Source organism: Mastomys coucha, unplaced genomic scaffold, assembly GCF_008632895.1.
Source record: "Mastomys coucha isolate ucsf_1 unplaced genomic scaffold, UCSF_Mcou_1 pScaffold18, whole genome shotgun sequence".
Taxonomy (NCBI): Eukaryota; Metazoa; Chordata; class Mammalia; order Rodentia; family Muridae; genus Mastomys; species Mastomys coucha.
Window position 1 is genome coordinate 91,303,232 of NW_022196900.1, and position 11,857 is coordinate 91,315,088.

The 11,857-nt window shown below is 47.1% G+C and overlaps 1 protein-coding gene across 1 annotated transcript; it reads left to right on the plus strand.

Annotated features, from left to right (window-relative positions):
• Nucleotides 1–815: 815 nt before the first annotated feature.
• Syf2 (SYF2 pre-mRNA splicing factor) lies at nt 816–8,762 on the plus strand. Its single transcript, XM_031379041.1, has 7 exons — nt 816–949; nt 1,110–1,214; nt 4,012–4,137; nt 4,711–4,828; nt 5,233–5,323; nt 5,849–5,947; nt 8,067–8,762. Exons 1-7 carry the CDS (start codon nt 926–928, stop codon nt 8,230–8,232), a joined length of 729 nt encoding a protein of 242 aa, XP_031234901.1. The 5' UTR covers nt 816–925; the 3' UTR covers nt 8,233–8,762.
• Nucleotides 8,763–11,857: the final 3,095 nt, after the last annotated feature.

Sequence of the window (11,857 nt, forward strand, 5' to 3'; positions counted from 1 at the left end):
TCCTTTGTACCCTTTCCCATCTCACTTTTTCTCTATTGCCTGTCTCTGTCACTTATCCCTGCCCCCTGTCCTAGGGCAAGTTAGTCTCCTTCCTGCTAAGAACTTGGTCTTGGGGGTTCTGAACTGATACTTTTCCTTTCATAGTTTTCATTTAACTTTTTAAAAAGATTTCGTGGGGTTTTGTATTTTTTTTTTTTAACTTTTGTTTTTGAAGAGCAAGCGAAGTTTTATTGAGCTTGAGAATTCGCTTCCTACAGGGGGAGGGGGACTCAAAAGAGAGATGCCCATAATTTACGTTTTTTTCTTACCAGTGCTTAAGCTTTTAGACATTCCATGAAATAAATGGTCATGCTTCATAGCACTGGCTAGCCTAGAAGTCACTGTGTAGCCTTGGCAAGCCTCATACTTGGTATTCTCCTGCCTCGCTTAGCGGTGTGCCACCACAGCTGATTTGTACCCAGATGTTTTTACACGTAGGGGACGGCTTTTTCATTTCTACATTTAATCAGTTGTCGATTTAGAAAGGTACACGTTTCATTTCACATATCCCTGTCCTATTCCTGAATTATCTTCGTGATGTTAGTAGGTACTGTGGTGCTGGAATATAGAAGTGAACAATATGAAGCCGGCCCTGCTCTCCTGCAGTTAGTAACATCAGAAAATTACTTAATGCGGATCAAACCAGGCATTCCGTTCTATGTGGCAGATTCGGAGCACTTCCTCATCCTTGTCCCCTATCGTCCCGCCCCGCCCCGCCCCGCCCCGCCCCGCCCCGGGTAAGTGCGCATGCGCACAGCCACACCTCGCGTTAGCCCCTCCCACCAAAAGGAGCAAGGCGGGAAGAAACTGACGCCACCCGGGAAGGCCAGACTCCGGGCCTCCGGAAGTGTTCGGTGTTGTTGACGGAAGTAGAGAGAAGGCTGTAATGGCGGCTGTGGCTGAAGTGGTGGTGAGTATAACCAGCTTCGCGCAGGTGTCAGTCTCGGAGACGCCGGGGCGGGAGACTTGGGACGAATCCGGGTGCGGCTACCGGGGAGGCCGGGGAGGCTGGGGAGGCTGGGGTGCCGGGCCCGGGCCTGACGCCGAGCCTGAAGCCTCCTTGACCGCAGGTGCCCGCGGACGGCGCGGAAGCCAGGCCCTTGGCGGCCGAGGAGCTGGCGGCGCAGAAGCGGGAGCAGAGACTGCGCAAGTTCCGTGAGCTGCATCTGAAGCGCGTGAGTGGCGGGGACGCGGGCTGGGAGCCGGGCTGGGAGCCGGGCTGGGAGCGGGGCTGGAGGAGGAGGAAGGCGTGCCAGATCTCAGGACTCTGGGGGAGATGGATGGCTTTGACACCTGTCCAAAGCCCCACCCGCTGCTGCAGCCGGTCACACCCACATCACCCGCCGTGGTGTGATGAGGTTTAGGTTTTCCCTCTGTCCCATGATTCCTCATTTTCATCTAGCGAAATATTTAGTTAGAACTAGGAAGGAACTTCCCAGTAAGACCTTTCTCACTTTAAAAACAGCGAGCACGCACTTTCCCTCTTTTCCGAGTTCAGGCTCAAAAAAGCATACCTTATTTTCCATCTGTTTGGATACCTACCCAAATCCTAAGCACGGCTGGCGAGGCACTCTGGACATAAACATTCTCTCTCTGAGGACAGCTCCTACTCACCTCCCCGCGTGATTGCTTGCCCAGCTGACACTTTTGCTGAACCTGCTTGTTTTCTTGGAATGTAATTCGAAAGGCATGGCTCTATCTTCTTCGTAGTGTCTCCCTTCTAGCATCTGCCAAGATTTACAGCCTGCTTGACTTGCTTTTTGTCTTGAACTTTTTTTTTTTGTTTTGTTTTGTTTTGTTTTGGTTTTTCAAGACAGGGTTTCTCTGTGTAGCCCTGGCTGTCCTGGAACTCACTCTGTAGACCAGGCTGGCCTCGAACTCGGAAATCCACCTGCCTCTGCTTCCAAGTGCTAGGATCAAAGGTATGCGCCACCACTGCCCGGCTCTTAATAAAGACTCTTTAAGAGTCGTGAACTCTTAATAAAGTGTTTCTTGGGTTGGTGAGATGACTTAGTGTTTAGAGGCCCTTGTACAAGCCTGGCCACCTGAGTTTGATCCCTGAAACTCAGGGAAAAGTGGAAGGAGAGAGAGAACAGACTTCAGACTCCACAGGGCTCCGCAGAAGGCTGAAGCATGTGTGCACACACACAGAAATAAGATGTATTTGTGGTTTTGTACTTATGTGTGCTCAAGTGTCATGGAGTGTATGTAGATGACAGAGGACAACAGGAGTAAGTCGGTTTTTCCACAATGTGGCTTCTGGGGATTGAAGTCACCTAGCTATATGGCAGTCACCCTTACCCATTGACCCATCTTGCTGTCTCAAAACAACTTTTTTTTTCCCTAAAAAGTGGCCTTTGAGCCTCCAAGAATATAAAACAAAACAAACAAATGAGCCATCGAGTCTCTGAACATTTACAATGGAAACAGTAGTTTTAGACCCTCTTCATGCTGTGGTCACACACAACCATAAATTTATTTTGTTGTTGCTTCATAACTGTAATTTTGCTGCTGTAAATATCTGGTATGTAGCATATCTGATATGTGGCCCTTGTGGTTGAGAACCACTGTTCTGCATGCTGGGAATCAAAACCAGGCTTAGTGGATCAAGCACTTGCTGCAGAAGCAGAAAGGCCAGAGTTGAGACACCCAGAACCCACGTAAGTGCTAGGTGGGCATTTTGGCCTTAATCCCAGCACCGTGGAGGCAGAGGCGGGATCTCTGGAGCAAGCGGAGTAATCGGGCCAACCGCCTACCACTGAGCTCTGAGTTCAAGTGACCATCCTTGCCTCAATATGTAAGGTAGAGATCAGTTAAGGAATGCACCCAACATCAGTCTTAGCATGTATACCTGCACACGTGTGTCCATACACATGTGAATATACACAATGCATACATAGTCCAGTATTCAAAGCCAGTCTTCACATGCTAAGAAAGTACTCCAGCCCCACAAATATTTCTGGCTAGAAAAGGTTAATAGGAAATTATTGTGCTTAAATGTTGGCTTATAGAGGGAATGTTTCCAGCCCACGTGCCTGGAGCTCAGGAAGCTCGGCTTCCTGGATCAGATGTCACAAGTCTGTGGCCTATGTAATACCTAACGTACCTGTTCCTTAGACTCATGTACTCTGGTGGCTTTCACTTGCCATTTCTGTGCTTGGGCAGTTTATAGGTTCCTTGATTACAAAGGGAGATCGATATTGAGGCTAGCCTAGAGTACATTAGACCAAAACAAAGTGCTAGTTTTATGCAGTGCTAAGATGGTCTGAATGAGAGCTCTTACTTCCTAGGTGGGTGTCCCTTCCTTTACCTTGTCATGGAGTAACCTAAAATACCAACTATGAACGGTGTAGAGACAGAGGCGGGAAAGCCTCCAATCCAAATGGAGGCTTTTAAAAAAACAAACAAAACAACAACAAACAAAACCGAGGTAAAAGGAGCCTATCTTTCAGGCCAGTGAGATGCTCAGTGAGTAGATAGCACTTGCTATGAGAAGACTAAGGACCTAAGTTTGATCCCAGAACCCACTTGGTGGAAGAAGAGAACTGCTGCCTGGGAGCTGACCTCTGGCCTGCACACAAACTACATGGCATGTGTGTGCCCACACAAAGACAAGTACATTCATAAACAATGTTTTAAATAAAGTTTAAAAAAATATGTGATTGCTACTCTACTATGGCGGGCTGCAGTAAGGGCGTTTTGTCAGCCTTTATTCTGAACCCCTTATGCAAGGGATCACCCAACTCAACAGGCAGGGGTGATGGAGCCCTAGGGTTCTGGAACAACAGAGCTCTACAGACAGCAGTCTCCTTCTTTCTGTTAAACCTTCTCAATCTGCTCCTGCACTTAAAACTATTTGCTGGTTTTTATGCTTGCAGCATGAATGGGGTCCCTTAGTCACTGCAGATAAGAAAGGGTCTATTTGGGTCCCTCTCCTGTTTTATCTGATGGCCTTTTCTCTTCCCATTTTAGAATGAAGCTCGCAAGTTAAATCATCAGGAAGTTGTGGAAGAAGACAAAAGACTTAAGTTGCCTGCAAACTGGGAAGCCAAGAAAGCACGTTTGGAGTGGGAGCTCCAGGAAGAAGAGAAGAAAAAGGTTAGGGAGCCTCTGCCCTCCCTCCACTGAGACAGGAGAGGCTGGAAGCCCAGGAGGTGGAGGAGCCATTTACCTAAGGGACATGGCTCCTTTCTTTGCTTATCTGTAGAAGCAGGACTATAATGGCTACTTGAATGAGTTAGGAATTCTGTGAGTTAACATCAGCAAAACATTTAAAAAGGTTCTGACTCCTGCTCCCTTCCTTTGTTGATTTTATTACATTTTTGTTTTGTATGTGTGTGGGCATGAGTGGAGGTCAGAGGACAACTTAGAGGAGTCAGTTCTCCATCACCATATGCCTCCTGATACAGCTCAGGTGGTCGAGCTTGGCAGTGAACACCTGAGTCCCCTGAGCCACCTTGATGGCCTGCTACTTGATAGTTTGATAGTATTTTCACTTAAAATAGGTCAAATTGTTAACCATGGTGTGCCGTTCCTGTAGTTCCAACACTTGGGAAGCTGAGGCGGGAGGATTGCTTTGAGTTGGAGGTCAGCTCAAAAAAACAAAAAATGCAAGTGCATGCTGTGTGGCAGGGTGGGTAGCGCAGTGGGTATCCCTGCCTGTCTTTGCAGGAGTGTGCAGCTCGAGGGGAAGACTACGAGAAGGTGAAGCTGCTGGAGATCAGTGCGGAGGACGCTGAGAGGTGGGAGAGGAGGAAGAAGAAGAAGAACCCCGACTTGGGGTTTTCAGGTACAGCTGGCCTGCGCTGATCTCTGCTTTACTGCGTGGGCCTGTTGGACCAAGGCCTCTGCTTTAGTGAGCTTCATTCATGGAATATTCTAGGAGGCCAAGGAGAACCCTGGGCCGCTTGTCAGTCTGCTGGCTGCTTTGGTCCTTAGTGTAAAGTTAGCCTTTGTTGTTGTAGCTGTTTTGTTCTGAAGGCTTACTATATAGACCAATCAGTCTGAAAACTCGGGGTCCCCCTGCCTCTGCCTCCTGAGTGTGACAGGAAAGTGCCACCTTGTCAGCCTGGTGGGCAGAGGTGTGCTTAGGATAGTGCCCTGTGCATGTAGGACAGTGGCAATTGTGAGTTTGCTCTTGAAAGGAATGCCCAGATGAGGACACAGATGCCCTCTGGTTCTTATTTTGTTTAGATTATGCTGCTGCCCAATTACGCCAGTATCACCGGCTCACCAAGCAGATCAAACCTGACATGGAAAGCTATGAGCGGCAGAGAGAAAAGCAGTAAGTCCTTGGGCAGAATGCAAGGCGGGTCTGGGGAGGTGGGTGTGAGCAGATTGTTAAAAGACACACGTGTAAGTACAAACTAGCTAAAGGAGTTATTTACTTATTTGAGACATTTCTACTCTGTCTTAAGGCTTGGGCTGTCCTTAAACTCACAACGATCCTCCTGCCTCATTGTCCCAAGTGCCAGGATTATATACATTTGCCAATTTGCCTGACCAAACTCAATTTATTGATAAAGTGCGTCTTATTAATGGCTCTCTCTTGATAACATTATTTACTGTTCTCATGATTGAACAGCAGTTAGGCCCTGACTTTCCTTGGAAAGAGCCCCGCCTGGGGCTGGCTTATAGGCATGCTCGCCCAGCCTGCCTCATCCTTTGTGAGCCTGCTTTCTTTTCTTCTTTTTCCTTTCCTGTGTAATAAGTATATTTCTATGTTGTCTCTCACACCAGTGGTAGTGTAGTTTGAAATTAGACTGGAGTACTCTTGTCTGACTGGAGATTCTTCTTGCTGTCTTGTTAGTGGAGAAGATTTCTTCCCGACATCCAATAGTCTTCTCCATGGGACGCATGTGCCTTCCTCAGAGGAAATTGACAGAATGGTTTTAGATCTGGAAAAACAGTAAGTACTCAGTAGAGCGCATGGGATGCTCCATACTTCATGAGGGAGAGTGGATGGGAGGTAGATCTGAGGCCGATGCTCTCACAGGAGCGTCTTGAAGAGCACAGAAGTGATAGCAGCTCATTCTTGACCCAAAGGCTGGTGGTTTTGAGGTTGGACAGCACGGGTGGGTTGAGTGTTGTGGTGTCAAACTGTTACATAGCAAAAAGCATAAGATAAATAACTTACATCCACTCATGGTGTTAGGGATCTCAGGCATTGTCTTTGGGCCTGTGGCAGCACAGTGGATCATCAGAAGTACATGCTAGGAGGCCTTGTCACCCTGTGACGACTAGGAAGCAGACACATTGGTGGGGAGAAGAGATGGAGTCCTAATATTCATTTCATGGGCACACTCAGGACCTAGCTTCCTCTTACTAAGCCCCACTTCTTTGTTTATTTTATTTTTATTTTTTTTTGGTTTTTCAAGACAGGGTTTCTCTGTGTAGTCCTGGCTGTCTTAGTACTCACTCTGTAGACCAGGCTGGCCTCGAACTCAGAAATCCGCCTGCCTCTGCCTCCCAAGTGCTGGGATTAAAGGCGTGCGCCACCACCGCCCAGCTTAAGCCCCACTTCTTAAAGGTTCCAGCACCTTGTAGTAACCATGTCAGCTGGGGATCAGATCTTCAGTAATCAAGACCTGGGGTAGGGGTAGGCTTCCAATCCAAACTGTAGGAGTTAGTGTTTTGTGTCTGTTTTGAACAGGGGCCTCATGTAGCCCAGCCTGAGTTAGAACTGAAGTTTGCTGCAGTATTTTTTCTGTCCAATCACATTAGGGCAGTGACAGGCCTGTGATTGGACAGGAATAGAGAGGTGAAGCTAGAGTTGGAGGAGGAGAAAGGTCAGGAGAGGAGGGGAGGCCATCATCGTGGAGGCAGACGATGAAGACGAGTCAGACCACACAAGGTTATACAACCAAGCAAAGGCTTTTACAAAATAGATTAATTGGGTTAAAATATTGTCTTTATTATTTGGTTCTGAAATTATTGTATTGGCATCTTATAAATTGTGATTTTATTATTATATAAATCTGATTGGATATTAAGGCCTTAAGAGTTGTGCTTTACTTAATCAGGTCCTAGGCACTATCTAGATGGATGATTGTCCGGGTGTGTAAGGAGTTTTCTGTGAGCGAGATGTTGTAAATAGCGGGGAGAGAATCACAAGGCCGGGACATGGTGATGTCCGGACTATACTGGCTCAAGAACGGGGCCCGGCGGGAAATGGAGTTTGGGGGTGGATTTATTTTTTAAATATTCTCGCAACAGAAGTTCTGCTGAGATTGTATTTCCACCTGACCATATTTATTTGTAATATTTTAACTAATTGTGGGTTTTTTGAGATAGAGTTTCACTATGTATACCAGGCTGGCCTCAAACTCAAAGATCCTCCTGCCTCTGCCTCCCAAGTGCCTGGCCATACTTATTTCTGATAGCGGGGAATGCATTTATGTTTAGGATGGTGCAGCAGTGTGTACCACACACTGCAGTGTAGAACTGTGTAGGTGATGCGGCCGTGTGTACCTCATACTTCACAGGGCTTGCTATCCACAGAGAGAACTGTCGGGGTGTTTTTCCTCAAAGACACTTTCTTTTCCCCACTTGCAGCAGTGCATTGTCGCTCTTTAGAAGCATCGTTTTTGTTTTGGAGTTTTGAGATGGCTCTCATTGTGTAGCCTAGGCTCATCTCCAACAGGTGGCTCTCCTCCAGCCTCTGCCTCCCCATTGCTGGATGTATGTCTACCACGTATGTGTTGTGCTGTGTGCAGAGTCTGTGTTTGCTGGACCTCATGAATTACACTGAAGTTCAGCTAATTAATTAGTCTTTATCCGCAATTGATGAAAACTATATCTACTTTTTTGTTCCCCCAAGGTGTTTTATTAGGAATGCTGATTTTCTCCTGAACTCTTTGTCAAAGTTTTATTAAGATCAGAGAAGAAGGCAGTTCAGATCAGAAGGTGGTTGAATGCCTTTCAGGCCTAGGTTTTGGGAGGCAAAGGCAGGTTGATCTTTGGGGTCAAGTATCTTTAGGGCGGGGGGGAAGGGCATTCAGAACCTCATAACTCCATTCCTTCCCCAGAATTGAAAAGCGAGACAAGTACAGCCGAAGACGTCCATACAATGATGATGCTGACATCGACTACATCAATGAGAGGAATGCCAAGTTTAACAAGAAAGCAGAAAGGTTCTACGGGAAGTACACAGCTGAGATCAAGCAGAACCTGGAGAGAGGAACAGCTGTGTGAGCCAGCCCTTGGGGCGCAGTACAGAAGCTGGGAAGGGATCCGTGGCTTCTGCTGGCAAATCCAAACTTACACATGGGACCAGTTTGTTTACTGGTCACACTTACCCCTGCCTCCCCACCGGGCTTCTGAAATAAATGTCTTTTCTCACCTCCTCTTCCACATGTATATGTCCACATTTTTGTGCTTGGATAGATGATGTATTTCTTGTTGTGAGTGATTGATGTTTTGTAAAAATCTAATTTGTATAAATCCTAATTATTATTTTTCTATGTATTTTAAATGTGCATAACCATTTAACCTTTGAATTATTGGGGCTTAGATGTACACGGGTGCAGTCACTGCTGCTTTGAGTGTTGTTAGGAAGTAGACAGAGCTACAGCCGGGCTTTGGGACTGGCCCTGGAGTGGACTAAGAAGTAGAGGCTGTGGAGACAGATGCTCCTAGAGTTCTGGCACTGTCTGCCTGGGACTGGAGTCCCATCAGCCATGCACACACCCTTTTTAAAGAACAATAAAATGCTTTGGAATAGAGCAGTGTCTCTTAGTATTTTTTGGGGGTGGGGGGGAGTATTTTCAAGACAGGGTTTTTCTGTGTAGCCCTGGCTGTCCTGGAACTCACTCTGTAGACCAGGCTGGCTTCGAACTTAGAAATCCGCCTGCCTTTGCCTCCCAGGTGCTGGGATCAAAGGTGTGCGCCACCACCTCCCGGCAAGTGTCTCTAATTTAAACATCATGGGTACTCATAGTGTGGGAGCATTTGTTACATGTCAGTGTAAGGCTGAGTGGTGACTGTCACCAACCTTTGCAGATCTCCTCTGCTCGACCTGCGATCTGGGGACCTGAATAAACGGGGAGGACAGCAGTCTAATGCGTAGACAGCCTTAATTCAGCTTCAGGGTACTTTTATACACAAATGAAAGGAAACAGTGATCCAAGGAAGGCTGTCTCAGTCTAGAAAAACAGGATCAGAAGATCGTACACAAATGTCAGTAAGCGTGCACTAAGGATTAGCAGACCAGCCCTTTCCAGAGCTTTCTCAGGACAGAGCAATTTAAATGCAGTTGTCTGGCACCTACTACAGATGATGTCTGGGAAAGAGTGGATGCAAGACAGAAGGCTGTATGCATCCAGATTAAGAGCTGACTGCCCAGACTGGACTCTACATCTATGTTCGGATATTCAACAAGAATAAACACAAAATGAATGTAAATGTTTGTCATAGGAGGCACCGAGTCGTGAAGTCACATCCAAGAACAACTCATGGACAAAAGGCACCTGTGGTAAAACCCCCTCTGCCTTTCTCCCTGCCTCCCTCAGTTCCCCAGGCATTGTTCACCATGAGTCATTCTTTTGACCATGTTCCAACAGCTGAGGGTCAGCTCAGTTTCGGGTCTCTGGAAAATAAGGAGTTAAAAAAGTCATAACAACTATCCAGAGAAGAAAGTTCTCCTCTGGCTGAAATGATAAGTAATTAGGATATTCCAAATTAAACCTGAAAAGCTGTGTGAGGTTTCTTACAACTTTAATCCTAGCACTCACCAGTTAGAGGTAGATGTGTAGTGAGAATTTTGGTTTCTTTAAAGCCAAACTAATTATATGAATGTGTTTTTGTTTTAATCCTAGGTGTGGGATATGGGGCTGCTTCAGTTTGTTAACTATGATTGTCTCTCGCTCTAGGAGGGCATGATTTTGCTAGCTGTAGATCTTTTAATGTCTGAAGATGGATGGCATTGATGAGTCGTTAAAAATGTACCCCCCACCCCCTTTTTCTTTAGACATGTAGTGGAACCTGGCCCTGACCTATGAGTTGAAGGTGATCTTGAATTCCTGGTCCTCCTTCCAAGTGCTAGGATTACAGGTGTGCCACTGGGCCCAGGTTTACTTAGTGTGTGAGTGGAGATGCCATGGACACCAGGCTGGCTGGCCTGAGAGCTCTGCCTCAACTTAGACATGCTAGGATGACAGAAGGGATGCGCACTACGATGTCTGGTCTCGCATGGGTTCTGTCGGGGGTGGGAGCTGAAGTCTGGTCCTCCCTCTTTCAGGAGCCACCTCCCTAGCACCCCTCAGCACCTTCCCTAATGCCATGTTTCCATTGAGATATTGTCCTTGAAGTCTTGTGATCCTCCTGCCTCTGCCTCTCCACTGCTGATGATATTCCAGGAGTGAGCTAACAGGTCTAGCCTTTTATTTCTGTTGGCCATTTGTGTTAGCACGTTGCCCTTCTCTGGCTGGACAAGCTGTGTGGCAGGGTGGATCAGATGGAATTAAGCACCCAGGGAAGGGATTGCAAGGCCTGTCAGGATGTCCCGTTTGGGGGAGGAAGGTTTTTCACAGATAGCAATAGGAACGAAGATGTGGATATGGAAGCAGAGGGGATCTTAGCACACTGGACTCCACAGCTGAGCTCTCATTAGCTATTGCTTTTTTAAAGAAGTGTCCCCTACCTCTCCTATCCCTGGCTAAATCTAGGCTGAGAGCCTGAGCCCTTTCAACCCCAACAAGCCAGGCTCAATCAATGAAATAGTAGTGAACATCCACACATAACTTAGTCCCGGGCAAGGTGCATCTGCCTTTACCATTGCCTCAGCTGGAGCCTGTTGTGTAAGTGCGGTGGTTTGATGAAGATGGTTCTCACAGACCTCCAGTGACACACCTCCAGTAAGGCCATGCCTCCTAATCCTTCACAAACAGTCGCACCATCTTGGGGACCAAGTGCTATTCAAAGATACGAGCTGATGGGTCCATTCTGGTTCAAACCACTATAGGTTTGGTTTCTGGCAAAGCCTCTTTTCCTGTCTCAGGTAGTCCAAGCTGGCCTTGAACTCACTATGAGACTGAGAATGGACTGTGTGGCATCACTGCTGGCTGCTTTCTTGCTGCATTTCCACTTAGCCTTTATCTGATCTTCCACACTGCTGGCTTTTCATCAGCTTCTCCCTCTCCCCTTGGTTTTTCTTATTTCCATTTTTTTTTTTTCAAGACAGGGTTTCTCTGTGTAGCCCTGGCTGTCCTGGAACTCACTCTGTAGACTAGGCTGGCCTCGAACTCAGAAATCCGCCTGCCTCTGCCTCCCAAGTGCTGAAACTAAAGGAGTGTGCCACCACTTCCTGGCAGTCATTAACTTCTTATAGGAACACCAGACAGATTAGAGTCCCACCCTTGGGACCTCTCCAGCCCTCAGTATTTCTTTATCTCTGACATTTTCTCTGTGGTGTAGGCCTCAGCACAGAAATTTGGAGTGGGTACCATATGCTCTCAATGGTCAGGCTTGATGCTTCACTTTCTCTATCCTGAAAGAGTGTTAATAAGACTTACATCACAGGGTGGTTAGGCGGGTAGGACTTTGGTCGGTGCTTGCACCAGTGCCTGGCTTCTGGCCCAAGTTGGTTGTGAATGGCGCGGTAATAAAAACATTAGCTTGGAGACTGAGAGGATCTGAGGGAACAGAGAAATGACTTCAGGAAGTTCTGCAACCTCCACACATGTGTGTCCTCTCACAAGTGTGTGTGTGTGTGTGTGTGAGAGAGAGAGAGAGAGAGAGAGAGACAGAGAGACAGAGAGACAGACACACACACACACACACACACACACACAGAGAGAGAGAGAGAGAGAGAGAGAGAGAG

What these genes read in the sequence shown, in the direction of transcription:
- Syf2 (XM_031379041.1), top strand. Translation starts at nt 926, where the DNA reads ATGGCGGCTGTGGCTGAAGTGGTG. An exon ending in AGGAAGAAGAGAAGAAAAAG is followed by an intron (nt 4,138 to 4,710) that starts GTTAGGGAGCCT and finishes CTGTCTTTGCAG; the next exon opens with GAGTGTGCAGCTCGAGGGGA. An exon ending in CCCCGACTTGGGGTTTTCAG is followed by an intron (nt 4,829 to 5,232) that starts GTACAGCTGGCC and finishes TATTTTGTTTAG; the next exon opens with ATTATGCTGCTGCCCAATTA.